At 56.5% G+C, this 25,199-nt stretch overlaps 1 protein-coding gene across 2 annotated transcripts; it reads right to left on the bottom strand.

Annotated features, from left to right (window-relative positions):
* Positions 1-335: 335 nt before the first annotated feature.
* Positions 336-25,199, bottom strand: RCC2 (regulator of chromosome condensation 2). 2 transcript variants are annotated; one of them, XM_032392694.1, is made up of 13 exons: positions 25,051-25,199; positions 23,718-24,006; positions 18,523-18,616; positions 15,031-15,174; positions 12,601-12,732; positions 12,106-12,194; positions 10,757-10,871; positions 8,647-8,813; positions 6,381-6,561; positions 6,019-6,124; positions 5,070-5,142; positions 3,421-3,498; positions 336-2,707 (listed from the first exon to the last, which is right to left on the bottom strand). In XM_032392694.1, the coding sequence occupies exons 2-13, from the start codon at positions 23,997-23,999 to the stop codon at positions 2,603-2,605; spliced, it is 1,566 nt and encodes a 521-aa protein (XP_032248585.1). In that variant the 5' UTR covers positions 24,000-24,006; positions 25,051-25,199; the 3' UTR covers positions 336-2,602. The 2 variants fall into 2 exon arrangements, with proteins under 2 accessions (XP_032248585.1, XP_032248590.1); XM_032392699.1 differs by lacking the exon at positions 25,051-25,199 and adding an exon at positions 24,568-24,739.

Raw genomic sequence — 25,199 nt, 5'->3', positions numbered from 1 at the left:
CAGTGCTTTTCCGTGCCTGAGCGTTTGCCCTCAGAGCCCCAATGGGGCAAACCCAAACCCCCTTTCTGAGCTGGGCCAGTGAAGGAGGACACCTCCCTGAGGGTCACAGGTTTCCAGGGAGAGGTGGGAGCTCCACTCACCTTCAACCCCAGGTTTAAGCCTAGAAACTGAACCGAGCTCCCCTGAAGCCCATCTTTCTCAGGGGAGCCTCGGTGTGGGGGGTGCCTGCGGGAGCAGAGAAAAACGGAGTTGCTCCGCGTTCTTAACATCTGATGCTGGTTCTGCTGAAAAAGAAGCACAAAAGCCAAAACAGAGTAAACAATGATGTCATTTATTTAAAATGTTTACTCCAAGAAATATATATATAAAAAAAAATAAGACAATTACAGCACTAAACCAGGCACCTTCGACCAAATCACCACCTCCTCTTGGGTGCTCTCCCCTTTGCCCCGAACCCCCTCTTCCAGGGACTCCTGCCAGAGCTAGAAGGTGGGTCAGATGCCCTGGGGGTCGGCGCAAAGTCCTCTCTCAGCCCAGCCCAGCCGGGGCCAGGGCTACTCTTTCTCTTGGAGTGCAGGACCACCCCCTAATTCCTTGTCATGAAGGATTTTTTTCCCCGTTAGGAAGTTCATTTTAAAATTCTAAGCCAAAAGGAGTGATTGTGGTAGAGAAGAGGGCCGTCTTCACTCGAAGTTCCGTGCCTAGGCTGCTCCAGTCCCTGGCAAGGGGCCCTAAAGTAGGCTGGTGGCGGGTTTCAGACTAGTCCCCTGGAAGATCGGAGCCCTGCCTGCCCCGGGGTGGCTCCCGCAGAGGGGACCCCAGGGCAGCTGTGCGGGTCCAAGGGGCACATGCGCCGAAGCCCCACTCCAGGAGAAAGACTTGTGTCTGGGAAAACGGGTGGGTGCCCCGCACGGAAGTGAGAGCCCGAGATGGTGGCTTTGGGGGTGATTTGGACAAATTAGGTTAGTTTAGCAGAAGCTTCTCCCCTGGACTACGGACTGACAGGACAGCAAAGATGAGCGTGAAGTCAGACTAAACCTTAGGAAGACGCGGGCCGCTCTCCTCGCGCAAGGCCTTGGGACCGGCCAGGACAGATCCTGTCAAATGCCCTGGAAAGGCCGAAGCTGCCGTAAGGCGTGACGGGGGACGGGCAGGGAAAAAAGCAACGACGACTAGATCATTTTTGGCATTTTAACATCGAGACAATGACAGGTGGTAACAACAGCAAAGCAAAGAATAAAAAAAAAGACCCATATTCAACTTTCCCATCCACCCAAGTGTCACACTGAAGTTCTATCCCCATCTCCCCCAGAAGCACCACGGAACTAAAAAATCTATTTTAAAGCACCCAAACCAGTCCAGACCCTCTCGAAACCAAGAGCCCCAGCCAGAGCTGTCGCCTCTCCTGGGTCCAAGTGAGCGGAGGGGTCCGGGAAAGGCACCTCGTAACTCACGCAGAGCAGCGCAACGCCGGTGACGAGCTCGGGCAGAGGGCACGTGGCGGGAAGCGGGGTGGCAGTCACAGGTCTGCGCCGACACGCGGGGAAGGGGGACTTCTTCAGGAATCCCAACTCTTTGGTACCACAGCCAAGCAAGGCGACCAGAGAGCTGGGTTATAGTAGAACAGGACCCCGCATCTCAGAGCCAGGGTCTGTTCCAGCAGGATCCGGCAGGGGCAGGGACAGAAGCACAGAGGTGATAAAGGCTGGTACGTAAAGGGCTGATCCTTGCAAGGACTCCAGAATGCACTTTTTTTTTTTTAAACTGCTGGCTGATCAATCTCTAATGGCGAGGGCTGGCCACGTCAGAGGAACCTCAGAGCCGAACCAGACACATTGTCCCCACGTCTGCCCACCCCCCAGGTCCCCACTGGGTCCACAATCACCTGATTTTCATTTGGACTTCTTTTACAGCTAAAGTAGATAAAAATGGCTAAACACAGACCCCAGAGCCCCCACCAGGGGGGAAACGGCAGATTCTATTAATGTTGCAGCCAAAAGGCGGTGGGGCTTACAAGCAGCCAAGGAGAGAAAGAGAACGCCAGCCTCAGCTGGTCTACAGGAACAAGCGGGAAAGAAAGTGACCCAGATGCTTCCGAAGCAGGCGGGCGTGATTTTGGATGGAGATCCACCACCAGGACGGTCTCTGTCCAGCCGCTGCAGGTTCCCGGAAGGGACATTTCTTCCTGCATCAACGGGGACTCCTCTCCCAGGGAGCCCCCACTCGGATCACAATGCTAGTTACAACTGGAAAGGGGTGTTCTGAGAAGTGTATTTAGGAGCAGGAAAAAAAGAAAAACAACTTGAAGGGAAAAAAAAAAAAAACACCTAGGTTGCTCAAAGTTTCTGCCTCTTGTAGGAATGGTAAGTCAACTATGAGCAAATATTTTAATTAAACATTAAGAGGAAAAAAAAATCACTTTGGAAAGCATACAGAAAAGGTAGTTGACGTTGAATCACTTATAAAACGGAACCTCAGGGAGTCTAACAAAAATGCACCTTCGGTCAACTTCTGCTTTCTTAAATTCCTCGTTTGACGTCCCGTCCCAGTGCACGTGGAACTGACAGCTGCCGCGGGTGGAGCTGCGGGGGCTCCGGGAGAATCAGAGGGTCCGGGGGTTGTACTCTGGCAGTTTCTTGATCTTCTCTTTCTCGGTCTCGCTTTCATCTCGAGCTATTACCAGGGAGTGCGCGTAGCCCATGGCCACCTGGGGGAACAGATCAGCGCTGGATGGGCCAGGGCCCGTCCTGGACAGTGGAGCGGACAGCGGGCCACCAGGCACTGGGGACGGGACCGCCTCCACGCCCTTTGCCCCATGGCACTAGTGTCCATGTGACCCGTTACTGACGCCCTGCCAACCAAAGCCTTCCAGGCTGCCACCAAGCAGGGGTTCAACGCTGTCAGCAGAGACCGGAAGGGACGTGGGGATCCTGCTCCCTGTTCCCTCTGCCTCTCTGGACCACGATCCTGCCTTGTGTGGGGGCACATGCCCCATCTGTGTGTTGGCAGACAGGGGTGGGCAGGGTGGTTGGTTGGACAGAGAAGCAGGAGCCTCACCCCTGCCATCTGCCCCCCCGGCCTAACAGTGCATAGTCTCGGCTGAAGGTACAAAGCAGATGTGAGTGGTACCCTTGTCCCCAGAACAAATCCGCCGTGGCTGGACTGCGGCCAGCGTCATTCAGGGTGAGAACAGCTACGGAGCCTGGCCAGCTTGCCCCCGTGCCTCTTCCTACCGATGCCCATTCCCCACCAAACCTCTAGCGCATGATGCGGCAGAAAAGCCGCTCAGGGAGACGAGACCAGCCTCAAACAGGCTCACGCGCCCAGGAGCAGGGCAAGTCAGGTGTGGTCTGGCACAGCCTTTCTTCGCTCTGCTACCAGCCCCTTTAGCTTCTCGCTGGCCCGGAGGCCCCCGCTCACCTGCTCTGTGAAAATGCCATCCAGCGTCTTCACCTCCTGAGCCGCGGTGGAGGACTTGGGCTTGTGGTCCCCATAGCCCTGGCGAAGCGAACAGAGACACAGAGCTGGGGTCGCTGCGGTACAGTCCAGATACGGGAACCATGGCGACATCTGTGGGGACCCCGGTGTCCGGGAGCCAGAGCCAGCGACGGCTGGCATGGTGACAGAGCCCCGCCACGCCGGACACCACGGCCGGCCTCGTGAGCAACACCTACCGCAGAAGTGCTGCCAACAGGGGACTGATTCTCAACCCGAGGAAGAACCTGACGCTGAACTGTCACCTGTGCAGGTCTGTGTGGTGACGGACACCTTTTGGGGGTGGTCACTGGGGAGACACCATCATCACGAAGAACATCAGCTGTCCCCACACTCCCCCTGCAGGCTGGACACTGAACAGCTCCCATCCCCCCCAGACCCCAGGACGCCAGAGCCAACGGGCTCTGCTCGAAGACTGCTCCCAGGGAGTCACGCAGACCGGGTGGGGATGGGGGCTTCCGGGGCCGGCAGAGCCCTCCGTTCCCAGCTCCATCTGCCGCCAGATGCCTCCTCACACCTTCCCGTTCAGTGAGTGCTTCCTCCCAGACGCCCTGCTGTCTCCTCCTCACCCGGAGATGCCGCCCCAAAGTCCCCCTCGTTCCCCTCTGGTTTCTAAATTTGGTATTTGGAATCCCTCTCTGATAGGCCCTAAAAACACCTGGCCCTCTCTGAGAAGAATCCATAAAAACCGGGCCAGGCTCAGTCTCCTGATTTCGGGGCTGCCTCTGAGAGGCTGGAGTGTCTGCTGCCAGAGGGCCCCCGTGGAGCCCCGAAGTCTGCACAGAACACCGAAGACAAGGCCACCAAGTCCCGGAGATGGCTCAAGGGACCAAGAAGCCCCCCCTTCCCTCCTCTCCATCGCCCCTCAGCTCCCACCCACGAGCGAGGCGGGAAGGGAAACAGACCGTCTTCCCCACAGGAAATAACAAAGAGGCTGAGGATCAAATCGCAACTAAACGGGCAGACCGCCAGCCGAGCTCGGCAGCCAAGCTGTTCTCGATGAGGAAATTAAAAGTTAAAGACTCATCAGGCACCAGAACTGAAGAATCAGACGGTTGGGGAAGGCCAAGTACGGGCGAGAAATTGAGGGCCATCGGTTCTCATCAGTCAGGCAACGGAGATTAAAAGCAGGCAACACAGACTTTGACTTATTTAGGAAAAATGAGGGAATAATGTCCCCAAGTGACCCGAGAGGCTGGCCCCGTGGCGCACCGTTCTGTGGAGGAGCAGGTGAAAACCCGGGGGCCACACGGTGCCCGATGCCCCGCTGCTCCGGCTGACGGGCACCCTCCTGGAGGGGAGCAGAGAAAGCACCCCCTTCCGCGTCACCGGCACACCTCAACCGCGCTACAAGACCACAGGGAAATGGGATCTGAAACCGCCCTGTTCTCGTTTACAATGTGGCTGTGAAGCACTGTCACCATGACGTGATGGGCACAGAATCCTCTCCGAGAGCCGATGTGACCCAAAGATGGCGGAGCGTCGCAGCCTTTCAGACGCCCGTCTTCAGGAGGCACAGCCGCAGAGAGCCCGGCCTGGGTCCTGCGCCCTGCCACACGGGCCCCCCCGCTTACCAGCTCCCCGAAGGTCGGCGATGGGCCCCAGCTGATGGTGCTCTCGTCGGCGGCCACGATGATGCTGCTCTTCCTGCAAACAGGTAGGGGCTGTCACCAGCGTGGCCAGCGGCCCCGGCCCCCACGGGCGCTCCTGCAGGCTGCCGGCTCAAGAGCAGGGGGTGACCTACTAGCATTAAGATCCAGGCCATCCCATTAAAAACTCTGCGAGGCACGCATTTGCCACTACACACACCAGGCCAACAGGCTTCTCCGAAACCCTCAACGGTGTCCCACGCAGGCCCCGAAGCAGAGCCCCGAGACAGCGCCAGGAACCAGGCCCCCAGCCCCAGACCGTTCCACCAGGAAAGGAGGTCATCGAATCAGGATGGAGCGCTCATTCCAAAGGGGATGGAACATGGGCAGCAAAAACTAACATAGATGGGGCTAGACATTCTGGCAGAGATGAAAGCCGGAGCCCCCCCTACCGAAAGACACTGTCCCCCCCCCACCCCAAGCCACCTGGCACTTGATTAACATAAACTCCTCACAAAGAAGTGCTAGAGAGCTCAACAGGTGTCCTCAAACTGAAAAGTACTGGCTTAAGGACAACTTCTTCCCAGCGTGTCAGAGTAAAATCCTACCATGATGTTCAGCTAAAATTTTAACCTGCAAGATGAGCAGAGCCCACCAAGCCTTTGAAGAACAGAAACCGTCAAGAGGGTATTCTTTTCTGTGAAGGCAGGACTACAAGCCGTCATGTAGGACCTACCAAGCCCTCTTGCCCCAAACAGTCCCTCCCCCTCCTGAACTCTGGTGCATCTGATGCCCTGATGAGGGAGCGGGGTGGTGGTGGGGGGTGGGGGTGGTACAATGAAGCCTCTCAAGGGAAGAGGCCCCCTCCCCCGGGTGTCCACCAGACCCAGGAAGGGGACAGACGTCCTGCTCACCAGGCAACACGGCCACATACCCACAAGCCAGGCTCCGGATTCTCCAGCCACAGAGGTCCTGCACGGCCTTCGGGTACATGGTAGACTCGCGGGACGTGTTGGTGGCCCCCCAGAAGAACAGGCCACCTGGGGAAAGACAAGACACATTGCCACTGTGACCACACATGCCAAGAACTGAATTCTCCTCTTCAGCAACAACAACAAGAAAGGCAAGACGCCACACACTGCGGACAAGAGAGGAACATTCTGTCTGACAGAACACCAGGGTTTCGGTCTAGGAACGCAGAAGGGCTCTGCGGCTCCCCACCCACCAGAGTGCTCATCTGCCAGGGAGGTTCTGCACACCCCCCGCTCCTGAGGCCAAAGGGGGGAAGTCACTAACCCACTTCGCTGACAGCAAACGAGCAGGTGTAGCCGGCGTAGATCTGGGATGCCCCACGCCCGGGGAAGTCGAACAGCTTCACCAGGCGAGGGACCATCTCGTCCTTCTGCTCGGCGTGGCCCAGGCGGCCATAGCCACCGAAGCCCCAGGAGAAGACACGCTTCTGAGAGTCCAGAACCAGCTGCGGGCGGAGAGAACACACAGCGTTGGGACGGGCCCCCCAACGGGAGGGGACGAGAGGAGCATTGCTCTGTTGCAGAGAACATGGTAAGAGGCAGAAATGCTGCAGATAAGCCGAACCTGCCCCCAAGGCGGGGGAGGGCACAGGGCATTTCCTCTTTCCTCTGCTGCGGACACTACTTTCCGTCCTGCATTATTCCGTAAAGTCACAAGTCCCCCTGGTTCCTCCTCAGAAGCATGAGCTGAGTCTCCAGAGGGCAGGTCAATGCACCGGGTTCCCCCATCACAGTGTAGATGGCACTGCAGAAGGAACCAAGGGAAGGCCTGCCTGCCTGGGATTCTTTCTTAGACACGCCCCACCCCACCCCGTTCACAGGGGACCTCCATCTGGTCACAGGGACTGAAAACAATTTAAAATTGATCTTCAGGGGCGCCTGGGTGGCTCAGTCGTTAAGCGTCTGCCTTTGGCTCAGGTCATGATCCCAGGGTCCTGGGATCGAGCCCCGCATCGGGCTCCCTGCTCCGCGGGAAGCCTGCTTCTCCCTCTCCCACTCCCCCTGCTTGTATTCCCTCTCTCGCTGTGTCTCTCTCTGTCAAATAAATAAATAAAATCTTTAAAAAAAAAAAAAAAAAATTGATCTTCAGGGCACCCCCGTAGCTCAGGTATGCATCAGACTCTTGATCTCAGCTCCGGTCTGGATCTCAGGGTTATGAGTTCAAGCCCCACATTGGGTGTGAAGCCTACTTAAAAACAAAACAAATCAGGGTGCCTGGGTGGCTCAGTTGGTTAAGCGACTGCTTTCGGCTCAGGTCATGATCCTGGAGTCCCGGGATCGAGTCCTGCATCAGGCTCCCTGCTCAGCAGAGAGTCTGCTTCTCCCCTCTGACCCTACCCCCTCTTGTGCTCTCTCTCAAATAAAGAAAATTTTAAAAAATTAAAATTAAAAAAATTTAAAAAACAAAACAAAAAAACCCAAAAAACTTTTCCTTCACGGCGTCTTCAACATTCAGCATTTGAATGGTATGAACGTACAACCTCTTAAAACCACCTGACATGAGGCCCGCACAAGATCCACCTTTGCTTCCCCAGACTGCAGGACAGAAGAGAACCACAGATTTTAGACTCCAGGGGACCAAAATCTCCTAGTCCACGTCACTGAGCACCAGACAGGGAGCACTGCAGGGAAGAAGCCATGCCTGAGGTCACTCGCCAGTCAGCCAGCTACACACCAGGAGACCAGCTTGGTCTCTGGACTCCCAGCCCAGTGCTCTTTCAACAGAGAAGAGAGCCAATTTTGACTCACAGACGTTCTTGGGCAAAATAACTGCAAAAAGGAAACGAAGATAAACAGACACAAATACCGGGGCGCCTGGCTGGCTCAGTCGGTGGAGCAAGCGACTCCTGATCTTGGGGCTGAGTTCAAGCCCCACGTTGGGTGTGGAGATTACTTACCAATAAGATCTTATAAAAACAAAACAAAACAGCACGTACACAAAAACAGTACTGCCATCTATCCAAAGTGATTTTTTTTTAAAAGATTTTATTTATTCATTTGACAGAGAGAGCACAAGCAGGGGGAGGGGGAGAAGCAGACTCCCCGCTGAGCAGGGAGCCCGATGCGGGGCTCAATCCCAGCACCCTGGGATCATGACCTGAGCTGAAGGCAGACGCTTAACGACTGAGCCACCCAGGCACCCCTATTCCAAGTGATCTTTAAGGGAACAGCCTTCACAGCTAAAAACCATTCAACACCCTCGATATGGGGGATCATCTATGGACCTAGAAACGAGGTCTGTGGTGCTCTGTTAGACAAAAGCCGAGGCCAGAAAGACACTTACAGTAGGATTCTGACCCCCAAAGTCTGTCCTTAGCTGCATCTCCAGAAGTTAGAGACACTATTAAAGCACTATGACCCGAGACAACTGAATGGCGCAAAGCCGTGGGAGGAGGGCAGGATGTTGCAGATCTCCGGGATCAGTTCCCAGCCAGAGCCAAGTTTTGGGACACCGGAGCATACACACAACCCTTCTCCGCGGAGGTGATGCTCGGGAAGCAGAGGAAAAGCCAGAAACCCTCAGGCCTTACCGTGTGATTAGCGCCACAGGCCACATCTCGTACGACCACATTTGGGACTGGCAAAATCTGCCCGTCTTTCGTCTTCTCGATGAAGATGGCCACACGCCGGGGGACCAGCTCGCAGTCATACTCTATCCGCTGCGCCCTGGCGATGAACTTCCCGTCCGAGTTGTGTCCTGGGGCGACCAGAGCCAGGAGTCAGTGGCGGCCACGAGCACGTGCCCCAGCCTGACCCATCGGGGCCTCGTGGGACACTTCTGTCCACCAATGTAATGCCCTCCCATCTGGGGGCGCAACCTGATCAGTACCATGAAATCGATTTTGGGGGATGAAACCAATTATTTTTAAGAAATGAAAGGGACAGAATAGGAGACACCCGAGGATACTGTCCATAACGAGGATGTTGTTTTGTAAAAATTCTTTGTATGTGCCCCTAACTTTTGGATCAGACCGTAACACAAACCACATTTCTGACTATGAGCCGTGGTCACAGAAGCCAGAGACCCCGGGTTTAAAGGAATGGCCTACCGAGTATGGTTTGTGCCCCACTTGGCCCCTGGATGGGCCAAGAATGGACAGAAAAAGCTCAACCCACAATCCCTAGACTTAAGTTTTTAGGACTTACCGGTAACCTAAACATATCATTACGGGCATTAAAATACAGTTAATAGCACATGCTCGTCTCTGCCTTGCCTGACCCAGTAAAATGCGTCATGAGAGCAAGAGAGGGTGGGGGCGGGAGCGTGTGCTGGGGATACACTTCTCTGAGGTTACATTTATATGTTCTAATTCTAAAAGGGATCTCTCTGGATTTGGACAAAGAGATTCAAAGTGGGTTTCAAAGACAGCCGAGAAGTAGGACCGATTCCGCAGATACTCGTAAAGCCGGTACCTCAAACGACCGGGCACCTGAGCGTCTGTATGAGGCGCTCCGAGCGTGTGGCACACGGCCCCTGCTCAAGGACCAGCCACGGTCAGCACTACCAAGGTCAGGGAGTTTTCCCTCCAGGAAAATCCACCTGCTCGTCCGCAAATCCGGGGCAGCCAGAGACGCAGCAGGGGAACCACACACACTTCCGGAAGGACACTGGAAACACACTTCCGGTGTTTTGCCCGGGGTTGGAGATGGCACCAGGGCCTGTGGCCATGGAAACGGTTTCTCCAACAGTCTCTGGCAACTCCCTGGCAACCAACATCGCATGTGCGTAAGGGGCTGTTCGTTCTTATTCACTTCTGACTTGAGGTATATTTAGTTTCACAAAGTCACTGTTCCCTGGAGTCTAAGGCCAGCGCGATGCTCCTTGTTCTATTTATACCCTCTTCCATCTGCCTGCTCTTAATGACGTGGGGACCCGGCAACCCAGATACGGGGGCCGCCGGGATCCGGAGTGGCATGCAGCTGAGACGCCAGCAGAGGGCGCCCACTCCTCACCTCCCACTCGCCAGGGGCTGGGCTGTGGGAAGGCGCCAGAAGGAAAAAAACAACAAAAAAAAACAACAAAAAAAACCACTTTGGTGTCAGATGGGAAAAGAAAATGGAGACCTTGTAAAATCAGGATCGAGACGACATTTTCCACTTAAGGGAACGGCTTTCTGAGCTTTCCCTTTCTACTCAATGAGACAGACGTGAATGTGTTTCTGGAGGAGGGAGTGTGTTCTGTTCAGGGACGGAAACGAGAGGGGTCCCAGTCACAGGGAAGGGGGCTCAGGTGGACACCAGGGGTAGCCGCCCAGCCTAGGGTTTGCACAACAACCTTTACCTTGTGTGTTCTCGCTTCCAATAAAGGCAAATTCTTAAATACGAAACTGAATGAAAGTGGTTTTTTTTTCTTACAACTTTGAAATCCTTTTACATATAAATGAATTCCCCTCCCAGAAAAAAAGAATCCTTTGTCAGACTCCAGTCCCGACTTACTCATTAAGGCCAAGCCATTGTAATGCTCCACAACCCTGTGATTTAGGACGTGCTGTCCCAGTAAACGGGAGATCCACTTAATGGATCAAGGCTATTATCTGTGATCAATTACCCACATTTCCAACACGTGTGTACAGGCCCACACTGACTTCTGGTTCCAGATACGCAGTTAGATTACAGAGCTTTTAAAAAATGTTTCCATACCCAGCTGACCATATTCAGGGCACCCAAAGGAATAGAGGTTCCCTTTGCAGTCCATTATCATACTGAATTCAGCCCCACAGGCCATTTTGGTAATTGGCTGGCCGTTGTACATTATCTGAAAAGACAAGACAGTAGACTCTCAGACATTTTTTAAAAGACTGATAAAAAGCCTCCCCCCTCTCTGCAGATTGGTGTGAAACAATTATTAGATTGCAAAAGAAACTGAACGGACCCAGGAATTGTGAGGGCCAAAGCCTAGAGTGTACATGAAGGAATACCCTTGTGACCCCCACCTTCCCAGCAGAGTCGAATCCCAAGACAGGGCACGTGGTGCGCCCAGCCCCGCATTCCCCAAAATGCCCGACACTGCGACCGGTCAGCACAGACCTCAGCCGAGCAGCCCGGGTGGGAGGGGTAAAGAAACAGAGACTAGCCCACATATAACCCCCAAACCTCACCCTGCCACTATCAACTTGGAAGACAGACGCTTTCTTCCGTTCTCCTTACCCTCTGCAGAGACACTAGCCTAACTAGTCCCCACGGAAGGTGTGGACAAGAGATAAAACTTTTTGTTCAAAGTTGGGAAATAAGACAGCCAAGGCCCCCCTGAGGAACTCAGCATGGGCTCTGGGAACACACGTCAGATGGGACTTGGAAACCGTGCTATTATCACACCCAACAAGTGTGAGCCCTGGGCCCTGCCCGTCGCTCCTGGCTTCCTCTAGAAACTGTCACTTCCTCCTTTGTGCAAATGGCAGACGCAACAGGGACATTTCAAAAATCCTTCAAACCCCAGGTAAGCTCACACACAGTCTCTTTTACAGACCAGGAAATGTGAGGCCCCGCCTTCATCCTTCAACCACTAATCAGACGCTCACTAGCACGTGGCTGCCTTCCGTTAGTAGTCCCTCTTAGGTGTGATCGCCACCTCTCTGATGGAAGCACACGTTCCTCAGGAATAAAAGACCACCTAACTCCTGTCTGGGTGCTAAGCCCCCGGCAGGTGATGCCACACAAGGTCAGAACTCAAAAGGTATTTGCAGTGAAAGACGAATCCCATCCATCCAACATTTCTCACTTTCTTTGGAACAGAACAGGCTTAAAACAGGCCTCCGTAGCAAATTCTTTCAAGCAGAGAGAACTGTTCTCTGGAGGTTTTTCAACCGTGGGCACCTAGGAAGTGTGCTTTCAAGACTACAGCACGTGAATTCCACTCCAAGACTCTAGACCGTTTCCACAAGGCATCGACTGAACTATAGGGAGCAGTGCTTGGTGTCAGCCCGGAAAATTGAGCACAAAAGCAAAGAGAGACAGAGGCCCTGGAGCCAGGAGAGGGGAGCGTGTGGCACCTGCGCGGGGCTCGGGACAGCGTCTGTCTGGTTGCCGAGGCCAAGCTGCCCCATCTTGTTTTCTCCAAATGCAAGCACGGAGCCCGTTTCTGGAAGGAAAGAACAGTATCACAGAAGGGAAAAGAACACTGAGGGTTCTGAACTCGATTTGGGATCAAAGGCTCCAAAATAATAAAACAGCTCCTTTGCCAGGAAGAGCACAAGTGAGACCGTACGGCAGAGGTGGGGCGGGCAGCTCAGGGACAGAAGCCCTTCACGGCCAAGGCCGAGTGTGCGGGGAGGCACTAGGCACGGCCTCCGGCCTCTGCCTCCTGGCCCGCCTTCCGATGCCAACAGGAGGTGGGTGAGGCCGTCAGCAGCCCCGAGAAGCACCCACCGGGGCTCTCTGGGCATCTTTCTGATCCTGACCAAGAGCCACAGAGGCAACTCCACCCAAAGCCCAGGGGGGACCGTGTGGCCTCCTGCCCGATTCAGAAGAAACCAGCCGTTCCTTACCCGTCAATGCCAGGGTGTGGTTCCGCCCACATGCCGCAGACACGATCACTTCGTGGCTCAGACCCTCAATGAGTTTGGGGGCTTCTACCCTCTTGGTGTCACCGTGTCCCAGCTGCCCCTTCTCGTTGCGACCTGCAGAACAAGAGCAAGATACAGTGGGAAGGAGAGAGGGTGGCCGGAGCGGCGTCTCGGGAAAGGCAGACACATCTGGGTCCCCCCAAAGGCGCCCTCCACACGTGACAGCCGAGGACGAGGCAGAAGCAAGCCCTGGCTCTTCTGCCAATGGCCAATCTCTCGAGGCCCGCGAGTGGGGCTGGGTGACCAGGGTAGGATACACGCTGCCGTCCCCAGAGACGGCTCCGCAGGCCGCTGCCACCTCCCTCACCTTCTCTGACCTGCTTTTCTGGGACAGCGGCTGGGACCTGGCCGGGAGCCCCTTCCGTGGCTCTGCCACCAAGAGACAGAAGCGCTCGGTTTGCCCTGGGTGTCCCGTGCAGGCACATGAGCTCACGGAAACTCCCAGTTCTCACTCCACCTGCCAGCCAGCCCACAATTCCCTCGCTCCCTTCCCTCCGAGGTGGATTTTAAGAGGGGAACCATTTTCGACACCTGCCCCACAGACTTGCCCTGGGCATCTTCCATGGACCATTTGGTTCATTTCTAATCATCATTTCTTTTTACCTGCCTTGGAAACGATGCCCACAGAGCAGTGCCAAGCCCACCGCCTGTGGACCGCCCTGCACAGGACCCTCAGCCAGGGACAGAGGACAGGACCGCGCGGGCCACAAGCCTTTCCCAGTGGGGCCACCACGGCCTCTGGAGCCACACAGGCTTGCTCGGATTCCAGCCCTCTGGCAGCTTCTACCAGGAGTTGTCCAAGCTCACCAGGAAAGGCATGGTTTCTCAGCCCCTCAAGAGGCCCGAGTGGCCGACCGGTACGGACCCCTCAAGAGTGACGTGCTGTAGCACTGAAGCTTCCAGACGCCAGACGACATCCCAGGCCGTTTCAAGCAGCTAACCGTGCCACCGGGACGTATCCCCCCCACCCCGCCACTAAGTCTGTTTGAAGGGACACAGGTCTTTGCTCGGGGGCCAGGCTGGGTGCACGGCCTTCTGCACCTCCCTGCCCACAGGGCCAGCACAGAGCACATTTTTAGAAGCACCATGTAAGTGCAATTCAGTAAAGAGATCAGAAAGAAGATATTTCAAGTTCGGAGCTCAGACAGACTGCTGTGTTCAGCGCTGGCACGCTAGGCAGAAGGGGTGTGCTCTGGGGGAAGGACACACCTCTGCGCCAATCGGGGAAAAGGAAAACCGTGGCAATGTCAGCATGTCATCAAGAGACTATAAAGTTTAAATTTGGGCCAGACACACTTGTTAGCTTTTTTTTTTTTTTTCCAACAGCATTACAAAATTAGCAGAGTGCAGCAAGACAACAGATGTTAATATATTTGGACTTTGGTACAGCAGCTCATGAAGTTGCAAAAAACGGTTCAAACAGACTGAAATAAAAAAGCAGTCATATGGACTAAAAGCTAGCCAAAGGACCAGAAACAAAGGGCGGGGACAACTGCCAACATACCCAGCTGGAGGAAGAGTCCCGGAGCTACCAGAGGGCGTGGGGCTAAACTGAGCCTTAGTCAGTACCTGGATCAAAAATCTGGAAGGAGGAAATAGGCAGCGGTGCGTGGGAGCCCCATGGAGGGGACCAAGGGCAAGGACGCCACCTCCCAGGGACCCAGGCGAAGGGGTCCAGCAGCAGAAGAGCAACTCCACTCAGAAAAAAGTAAACTCAACGGTCAGGAAATCTAAGAAGAAATAGGAACCTAGCAACTGAACCTGCAGACGGGTGTGATCCCTGGAACTGGAGGGACAGGATCGCAGAGACACGGTGGCCAATGCCATGACGTGGCCGGTGGCATTTAAAGTGGCAAGAACAGAGGTCTTACGTCAACACTGTGCCACGAAGCAAGAAGGGGGGGACTGTCTGCCCAGAGGACAGCGTATCTAAAAGAGGAATTCAATTCTAGGTACCTCAAGATCACAAAAATCCAGATTCAGTCAGAACATTCAGGAAAAGGTTAAGCGTCTGCCTTTAGCTCGGGCCATGGTCCCAGGGTTCTGGGATCAACCCCATGTAGGGCTCCGTGCTTGTCCCTCTCCCTCTGCCCCTCCCCCGCTCATGCGCTCTCCAATAAAAAAAATCTTTCCTCCAAAAAAGAAGATTCAAAGAGTTCGGTGTATGAGCAAATGGCAGAAGGGTGGAGGAAGGGGATGCACTTGCAAGGAACAGGCAAGACCAACTGGAAATTGGGGAGAAGAAATATGGCTGCAAAAAGGCCACCCTTCCAGGCAGACAGAGGAGAAAGTCAGCCCCCCGGGAGGGCTCAGCCCCACAAGTCACCCTGTCCCGCCCGACCCCAGACTTACCCCAGCTCCACAGCTTCCCTTCCGTGGTGATGAGGAGGCTGTGGGCAGCGCACGAACCCGAGACCACCGTCCGCACCCGGACCCCCGACAGGCAGCCATATCTATGGGGCCCCCACAAATTCTGACCAAGATTGCGGTAGGCAGCTGCAAAGGGAAGAATGCAAATCAAACACCCACAGTGACTGGGGAGCGAAATGCACCCCAAGAAACGTCACTAGCCACAAAGGGTCCACTCTCCTACGACATAGAACCCCCGGGGTGCTGTGTCAGCCTCGCATCGGGAGGCTGACTGAGGAGAGAAAGTGTGCAGCAACTGAAACAAACCGACCACTGTCGCCCCACCTCTGTCTCCGGCCCCAACCCACGGGGATCTCAGACCCTCGTGCATCGGCTGCTGAGCATGCCCACATGCAAATGGCCAAAAAGGGACGGTGCTCTCCCTCCTGCTGCGAGCCCAACCCAGGAAAGCTGGTGGTGGACCCGGCATCTCCTTCCCCATACCCCTTCTCACCTTCCCCTGTCTGCCCTCCACCCACCTCGGCCTCACCCCTACAGCCAGAGGCTCCTTTCCGAGCGGAGTCTGAGTGTCCCCATCCTCCCCAGAACCACCTACCCCCCTTGCACATCTACCAGGCCCCGTGCAGGGGGGCCCAGTTGACACCCCTCCCCTGCCACACGGTGTCCTCCTTTCTCCGGGGTCCCACTGTAGTGGCCAGGTCATGGCCCCATGCTTTGCCATGCACTCCCTCCCACAGAATGCCCTTCCGTGTCCCCTGCTTGTTCTTCAAACCTCATGTCAAGCCCTCCCTCCTCTGGGAAGCCCTCCATGCCCACATCCCTCTTTTAGCTCATGGCTCCCACACACCGGGAGGCCAATCACAGCACTCAAGCCTACTGAACTCATGTGCCTTCCAGGCCCTAGCAACCTGAGGGCCTCGCCAATGCCTGTCACCCAGGGAGCACCCAGGAACACTGGAAGGCGTGTGGGTGGGAAGAACACAGCTGCTTCCTTCAAAACTCCCTCTCCTCCCCATTTGTAGACTGGGCATGGCCAACGTTTTGCTTAATACTTTCAATTTGGGGCTCTCGAGGACAGAGACACGAGCCACGTTTCTCGGCCCGTGGGGACCATTATGAAATGCTAGCAGCTGCCACGTCAACCGTGTCACGTTAATCTGGATGTCGGAGCTGGTTATGAGGCTGCTCAGTTACCGGGCTCCAGTGGAAAAGCATCGGTGAACTCTTCGAGGCCAGTCCTGCCCTGCCGCGCCCCACCAGCAGAGGGCGCCAGGCGCGCCCTCATTCAGTTATGGGGCCGCTGCAGTCAGCACCCCCCCCACACACAGCAACACCCCCGAGAGCTGCTCCACCCTGAGACACTCTGCTCTCCTGGAAGGTGGAAGACGACCCAACAATTCCCCGGAAAGAGCACACCAAACAACGGCCTTCAGGGATTCTGCCAATGTCTGTTTATCACGAAGGCGAAAAGGACGGTGGCAGGACTGACCCGTGTCATCTCTGGGAAAAACGCACAGCGCCCGGGGACACCGTGGAGGGACCCGGTACCGTAGCAGACCCAGCCTGAAGTGGACCTGTCTCACAGGGGGCCGGACGCCCTGGTGTGCCGAAGCCTCTTCCCTAGGGCAGCTCCAGGAGGATCAATGCCCGAGACGCCGAGAGCCCGAGGGGTAGGATTTGTCCCGGCTCCCGAGGAGCCCTGTCCGAGTGATCCGAGTCAAACTCGGTGCCCGGCGGCAGTGGCAGCTCCTCGGCCAGCCTGGCGGTCAGGGGATGGAGCGTGAGCCACCGTGTCATGCTATCAACGAAGTGGGCATCACGCCGATTCCAGGGGTTTCGTGGCAGTGGGCACCCGGGGGGCTGCCCGCCGCCCCCCCCCCCCCAGGGTGCAATGAGACTGGGAAGGGCCAGGGTGGGAGGAGAACTCCTCCTCCCCTTCAGCTCGCACCAGCGGGACAACAAGTCCTCCCCCTTTTCCTATAGTCTCCCTGGCAAGGTCACGGAGGGCCAAAGGATACTTTAAAATACTTAGGAAGAATGTTTGTTAATTATATAAAACTTCACTTGCAGGGAGATCCATGAGGATAGCAAAGGCCGGAATGGGAGAAGACAAAAAGGCAGTCTTAAAATGCGCCCAGAATGCCTTCAACCAGGGCGTGAAAGTGGATTTTAAACCAGAGGCAGTTTTCCTTCCTTCTGGGCCTCACCGGGGTGTGGGGAGCCCGGCACCCCACCCTACGTCCACAGGAGACGGCCCATACTCTGCCGCTTGCTTTCCTCTGGCATTTACTTCCCTGCTCCAGCCTGAGCGTGTGTGATTGTGAGCCGGCCACTCATTGGAAGAGCAGCTCGGAGACATGATTTGGCGCCCGCACGGGGCCGGCAGGGAGATGGTGGCCATCACACCCCGGGAGGGGCTTCCTGGACACCAGCCCCGGGGCAGGTGGTCCTTTCCACGACAGGAGGCAAAGGGCTCGGGCCCCCTCCAGCTCAGCCGGACCCCAGGCGCTGCTGGAAGTCCTGCTGCATTCACGGAATACGATGATCTCCTCTGCCCAGCTTGAGGCACAGGGAGTGTCCGTGTGCAAATATTTGTTCGCTGGGCGATGTTGGAAAGTACTTTGGGAATCTTTCCAAATGAAATCAAGAAGCCATAAAATGTGGCGACAGGCCAGCTCCACTTCTCTTGGATGGGCCAGTATCCTCCTGAGGAAAGATACCGATTTTCTAAAAGCCACTGGGAACCAAAAGCTACTTCTTGGGGCTTCTCTGCTCCCTCCACGCCACACTGCTGCTCGCTCCGTCTGACCAGTTCCTGCAACAATTTGGCAGCGTGCAAACTCATGGACTCTTCTGCAATGTCTAACAAGCTGGACGTGTGACATGTGACAAACGTCTTGGACATTCTGACATCCCACGGGACCAGCCTCTTCATGTTCATGAAAGTAACTGATGTGAGGAGGAGGATGGGAAAAAGGTGTCCATGCTATCTGTGACTATTTGTACTTCTCCCGTTTAATCCTAAATGGAACTGGGTTTTTAAAATACATAACTGTGAGGGGTGCCTGGGTGGCTCAGTCGGTTAAGCGTTTGACTCTTGGTTTTGGCTCAGGTCGTGATCTCACGGTTGTGGGACTGAGCCCCGCGTCCAGCTCTGTGCTCGGCATGGAGTCCGCTTCGGGTTCTCTCTCCCTCTCTCTCCTGCTCTCTCTCTAATAAATAAATAAAATCTTAAAAACAACAACAACACAGAACTGTGAAATGAGAGACTGGCACAAGACCAGGGTTTGAGTCCTGCCCTGTCACTAGAGGGGCTGTGTGGCCTCAGGCAAGTTGCTTGGCCTCTCTGAACACTTCTGTCAACGCAGAGAGTACCTACCTGGTGGCTGCTCGCAGGAACCACACGGGACACCTAGCACACAGGAAACACTCGACAAACAGTAGCTTCGTAGTTTTAGAAACCGGGTCTCATACCTTGCTGTTTAGGCACTTCTTTTCGACCAATCAAGTCCCAGTTGGTTGCCCCAAAAATCAAAAGCTGCCCTTTGCACTTAGACCCTTCAAGTTTCTAGAGAGAGAGGGAAAGAGAGGAAAAAAAGGATTAGCTTGCAATGCAGCTTCCAGCTTTGGCAGTCTGTCCCACGACAGCCAGAAACAAAAGAAAAATCATTATTCTTTATTCGTGCCTCTCCCCGTGGCTCGTACCGTGAACGGAGGCCCGAGGTGGTCTCCACCTCATCAGTGTGCATAATCCCAAACCTGCCCACGGCAGCTCGTTTGCGAGGCCCAGGCTCATTTTTATCCGATCGTCTATTTCTCTTGAAAATACCTTGTGCAAAACACTAAAAAAATCAGCTACATACGTGGCATTTCCCTCCACCCTGCAAACTGCCTCAGAGGTAACTGCAAGAAGCCAGGCGTGGAGGCGCAGGGAGTCCTAAAGCGGCCGACCTTGGGGCCAGCAGAGCCCTGCATCACCAGTGACTTTGGACCGGCCCTCTGCTGCCTGCTGTGCGCGGCGCCTTTCCGGGGGGTGGGGGGGGTGGGGGGGGGCGGGGAACAGCATCAGAGCACCGTGTGACATGGGAGATCCCGGCTGCCGGACCGTGAGCCAGGGAAGCAGCGGTGAGTGGGGACGGGGCGGCTCCGGGGCCGGGCCCTCGGAGGGAGAGGCCGTGTTCCCTGCCCCAGGACTCCGGAGTCCAGACGCTCAGCCTCCCCACACAGAATGGCACTAGGACCACACACTATTGGGTGGTCGAGGGACGCGACACTCAAAAAGGCCACTGTCCAATCTGGGGTGGCACTCTTTAGAATACTCAGCAATGTGCTGCATTAACGAAATGTCCAAACACACTTTTAAAAGTTGACCGTCAGCCGGAGACTCACTTCTGAACCATGCACCCAGGTCCCTGCGGGGGCCGGGGAAGGGGGACTTCCCTCTTTGCCGTCATCCTTTACCTCACCACCCAGGTCACCGAAAAGAATGGTTTCCTTCTGTTTACAGAACTGTTCTTGGAAGGCTCGATGAAAAAAAGCGCCCCTGGCCCCGGTCATTCTAAGCTCTAGGCTGTGCCTGCCCTGGCGGGATGCTTGGCGACACGGTGCATGCGTTTTTAAGAGGAACACATCTTCAGGGGGACGCTGTGTGACCCAGACCTGAGGCCATGGGCACCCCACACAACAGGCCCCGTCCTGCAGGCAGCACACGAAGGGGAGCCCAATAGCTGGGGACGGAGAAGGACCTCATCACACGTAAATTATTGAGAGAACGACCTCCATCGGAGGACAGTCCCAGCCCACAGCACCCACGGGCTCGGGTTACTTGAACGGGAGCCGAGTTTCCCTCAGTTATCTCCCCTTCTTTGCTTAGCGGGCAGGCCTGGCTGGAACATTCTGCAGGTCTACCACAGAGGATGAAGAGCAGCCAGTGGGTCCCGTCAAGTTCCCCAAGGAAGGAGCGGCCCTGTGTCTCTGCCCAGATGCCCGCCGGCCCCCCACGGCTCCTCAGGTCTGCGTGGAGAGGGCAGCAGACGACCCCCGGGGGCGACGTGACCACGAAACCACGACATGGAGGGGCATCCACCAGCGCGGCCGCTCCCTCAGACTGCAAGAGTTCTGCGATGGCCCCGGGCAGGAGCGGGCTTCCTCTGCGCCAGGGAGCAAGGGCCTGTGGGTACTGGGCTTCTCCAAAACTCCCACCTTTCTGATCCAAGGCTTGTGGCAAGCCTTCGTCAGTGCAGTCTACTCTAGTCACCGTGGTCGGAGTCCTCCAGAGAGACTGTTCTCTTTCTCAGGTTCTCCTGTCCTGGGCCTTAGGTCCTCACCCATCAGATGAAACTAACAGACTAGGCTTCATGCTATGATCTGCACAGCCGTTGGCCACAGGCCACCCACTTGATTTCTCCCTAATGTAATTCTTCCCTCTACCTTCTAGGAAAGAAAAATTTCAAATAAGGAACAGAACTCCTAACACCCTTTAAATCACAGCCCATGTCCCTCTTGGTCACAGACCTGAGCTGGCCTGACAGGTGGGAAAGACCCCGATGTCTGCGGGCTCCACCTGGAGGAACCCCAGGGATGGCTGCGGGGCTGAGGGACGGAGGCTCGGACCCTTCGCGGTCTAATCCAGCCTTCCCGGATGGGCCGAGAGAGTGCTCTTTGTGACTAAAGGCTATGTGGCAGGGAAGCCAGTCCAACAGTCTCCCCAAGAGGATGAGTGAATTTCACTCCACCTGCTGCCTCCCGACACCCCGGTCACGTAAGCTGGTCCGAGATGAATGGCCAGCGCAGAAAAATGCACTGAGCTTCTTCAATCAGCAAAATGGGATTTCTGGTTCAAAGCGATTTTTGAATTATTGCCCAAGAGCAAAAAGCATGTTTATGAAGCTGAGAGTCCACCTTTTAACATATATCCTTTTAAGAAACCGCTACCCCCGGCAGAGGGAAGGCTGCTCAGAGAAATGCCAGCAACGGCAAATTCCCTAACGGGCTATCAACTAGAACAGACTTCAAGCTCGCTTTTTGGTCATATTTGTTTGGCCCTTGCAGATGGGACAGACTCGTCTTGGGGTCCACAAGACCTTAGCACCCCGACACTGAGGAAACCACAAAGACCCACACAGCCGGCGACACTCCCGTTTTCCAGAACTCTGCCGAGGCGGCCTGCGTTACCTCCAGGGTCAGGGTGATCACACGTCATCCACCCTAGACCACTGTAAAATGCTCATCTGACAACACTACACGTAAGCCCGGGAGAGAGCATTTCCTGAGACTGAAATCCTAAGACTGTTTTACAAAAATACACTTCTTTACTCAAGGCAACCTTGCCCCTCAACCACACGAGTATCTGGGTTCACAAGCCCCGACTTCGGCTTGGAGTTCCAGACCGCTCCCGGCAACTGCTCTCACACACACACCTCCTTCAGGCGGCCCTCCACAGTGAGGCTTGCAAAATTCTCCCGCAAAAAGCCTCTATGGAAACAAGCTAGGGACTGCTGGCGGCCCGGGGCAGGCCTGCTTCGCAGGAGCGAGCTGATGCTTCCCTTGGAAGCCGGGAACCTGGGGCCAGGCGGGGGGACCCACGCCCGTGGGAAAGCAGCGGGGCAGCACGGGCCTGGCCTTGACTCTGGACCAAACTCAAAAGATGCTAACAAGAACTGGAAACTTAGGGTGTGCATCTTCCACGAGGCATTTGGATGCTCAGTCTCCTGGATGCGCTTACTAGTCCAAAGGAAACCGCACTACTGCTTGTTTTTTAAGAGGGTGGGAGAAGGTATGTATAGATTTGTGTACGTGTATCCAGAACGTACAAGGTTCGCGGTCGTAAATACAAAGCAAATGCAAACTACAAGGCATTGCTGGGTCTGTCTACTCCTGGGGAGCAAAGGAATCTCTCAGTAAGACTAAGAAAGTACCATTCCCATCAGACAAGCCAGCGTGTGCCCCTTTGCACACTCTCTCTGGGACTACATGCTTGGGTGAACCTCAGCATTGGGGTAAGGATCACTTCCTTCACTTCGGGACAAGAAAACACGCTGCTCTGATAGGCTGATTGGAACCCTGCAGCTGACAGGCGCTCCGGCACACAGAACACAGCAGAGACAGAGCCCTGCTGGCCCTTCTGTTCCGTTTCCCTCCTAACACACCGGGACGGGAAGGGCAAACAGCTAGAGTCCCGCACAGAGAATTACATCTGTCAAACGAAAACCGTTCCTGTGCTCCAGTTTCTCCATTCTGGCCAGTTCCTGGCACAGCCTGGTCCCAGACCCAAGGTTAAGACAGTTCAGTGACACGGTCTCTCCTCCACCATCTGATGTGCTGACCCTTTCAACGGGAGGGCAGTTACGAAGCATTTTCACATGAACACTTTGCACAGGGGTTAAGGACGCCATCAGTATACACCTGAGCCCATGTGGAAATTTACTGCCATGGGATGCTGGGACAAGGCCCTTAAACTCTGTGCCTCAGTTTCCTCATCTGTAAAGCAGATGATGAAACGCATTCTTGTTAACCATTTAAACACTGAGCACCTCTGAGGGAAGCACTCTGGTACTGCGAAGCCTCACACACCCTTTGGGGACAGAAAAGGGCCTCTCCAGAGTGCCTACACCCTAAGTGGAAGTTCTTACTCTTCTGGGGCTATCTGAAATCTGGCCAATGCTCTGATCCTCTACTGAATACACGTCCCACAAGAAGCCCGTGGGTTTTGAGGATCGCAGACCCCAGGCTAAGATCTCTGGCTCTGTGCAGGGTTTTGCAGGCACCAGAGTTGGTTATGACCTCAATTAAGATCTGCAGGCCCAACTCTAACGAGAGAATTGAAGCCCACTCAGGGGACGGGAGATGCTTCTTCCCGCGGGGAGGGAAGGGGGTTGTACACGGAGCCCGCACCGAGCACCCGCGCCCCCAACCTCAAACGCTGAACAAAGCCCCAACACCTTTCAGCCCCGGGGGCTTCCCGACCTCAGGGGGAGGGCTCTCCGGAGCATGCGCCCTCGCACCCCGCCCCGGCGCCGGCCACCCCCGCCTCCCAGGCGGCGCGAGACAGCGCAGGGCTGTATGAGGCATGCGCGGCGGCCGCCAGGCCCCGCCCCCCCGAAGCGCCGGAGCCGAGGCGGCGGGAACCTCAAAGCCCCGGCGCAAACCGCCGCTCCCCGCAGCGCCCCGGCGGCCCCCTCTCCCGGCGGCGCCCCGGCGGAACAGCGGCCTTGGGGAGGGGGACGGGAGCCGGGGGCGGCGAGGGCACCGGGCGCCGCGGCCCGCACCCGGCGCGCGCGCGTCCTCTCCTCCGGCCCGAGACAACTTGCAAAAGTCTCCCTTCCCGGGGCGGGAGGGGGAGGGGAGGCGGAGGGAGTCGGCTCGCGCGGCGCCGGGGGCGGGGCCATGACCCCCTCGCGCGGGCGGGCGCGGGCTCCGGCCGCCCCTCCCCCGGCGGGGGCCCGGGGCGCGCGCCCCAACGGCCAACGGCCGCGCGGGCGGGGGCGGCGGGGGCGACGGGGTCGGCTAGGCCGCGGCCCGCGCCCGCCCCCGGCCCGCGCCCTTTTGTTGTGCGGCGGCGGCGGCGATGATTCAGCCCGCAGCCTGCGCCGGCCCCGCCGCCCCCGGCCAGGAAGCGCAGTGACGCGCCGCGGCCCCGGCCCCCCGATTCCCCCCGGCCCCGCACTCACGACGCGCTCCTTGGTGTGCTCGGGCTCGGTGATGATCACGGCCGCGCCGCCCGCCTTGGCCGCCGCCGGCCGCGCTGCGCGCTTGCCCCCGCCGGGGGCCCCGTCGAGCTCCAGGCCGTCCTCATCGCCGCTGCTGCCGCCGCCGCTGCTGCTGCTGCAGCGCTCGGGCCGCTCGCGCTTCCTGCCGGCCGGGCCACCGCGCTTCCTGGGCCCGGCGCGGGCCGTGCCGTTGCCCGAGCTCGGCTCCTCCCAGGCCGCCGCCGCCGCCTTCTTCCTGGGCATGGTCGCGCTGGAGGAGACACGGGGCAGCGGCGCACAATGGACGGGTTATAAACTGCGCGGGGGGAGGGGAGCGCAGCCGAGCCACCGGCCTCCACTTCCTCCCCTGCCCTCCCCAAAGTGGCGGCCGCGGGGTGGGCGGAGAGGGGGCGAGCCGGGAGGAAATCGCGCCCCTCCCGGGCCCCGGCGCGCCTCCTCCGGGGAATCCCGCACGGGAGCCCAGGTCTCCGACTGCAATCCGCTTAGGGAAAGAAAAAAAATGGAGACCCCCCCCCCCCCCGGGCCATCCTCAAGTTAGGTTTGCCTACATGGCATCACCATCGCAGCCTGGTCCCCAAGAAAGTAAAGGGAAAGAAAAAGGAGCCTGCGATCCCCTAGCTTCTAATTAGAGAAGGCTCCGGGATACTTCAAAGATCCCCCTTTGAAAGAGCTACCCCCTCCCTGGCCGCCCCACCTGCTGCTTTTGTCTCCGCGCCCCCCTCCCCGAGCCCCCTCAATTAAATGCAATTCTCTCGGTCGCCCCCCTCCCCCGCCCGAGCCCCCAATTCCGCGCCAGCCTGGGGGTTCCGACCTCTGGCTCTAATTAGCCTAATCCCTCGGGGTGGGCTGCCCCCGGCGAGAGGGGGGCGAATGAAGCCGGCCCCCAGCCCCAAACACCTGCTCGCACAGACACGAAAAATAAAAACTTTAATGGTGCCCAACTCTCCCGGCCCCTCCCCGAACGTGCGGCCCAGCCGGTCCCTCCGATCCCGGCTGCGAAGTGCCCCGCTCCGCCGCTACTTTCCCCCAGCGTCCCTGCGCTTTCGCCCTGTCTGCCTTTTTTTTTTTTTTTATTGATTTTGAACAATGGGATCTCTGTCTGTCTCCGATTAAACCACGTGGATCCGCCTTCCTTCCCCTTTTTATTCATTCAATCCCCCAACCCCCCTTCCTTAGGGTTTTTTTTTTTTACCTTTTCTCCTTCAGAAAAAAAAAAAAAAAGGAGGGGGGGAAAAAAAAAACTTTCCCAGATCCCGCAAACTGAACATTGTCGATTTTGATTTTCAGTCCCTACCTGGTTGGAGTGATAAGAAACCGGAGAGAAAACGGAAGAGGAGCAACTAAAAGATGAACCGGAGGGCTTTTTTTTTTTCCCCCCCGGCCCAGACCAGGGCTCCAGCCCACTCACCAGATACACTTAAAATGTAAATACGAGCTTCCAGA

The sequence above is a fragment of the Phoca vitulina genome, unplaced genomic scaffold (genome assembly GCF_004348235.1).
Source record: "Phoca vitulina isolate PV1807 unplaced genomic scaffold, GSC_HSeal_1.0 scaffold2, whole genome shotgun sequence".
Lineage (NCBI taxonomy): Eukaryota > Metazoa > Chordata > Mammalia > Carnivora > Phocidae > Phoca > Phoca vitulina.
Note: the sequence above shows the minus strand (reverse complement) of the source record. Positions and strands in the feature narration are given on the sequence as shown.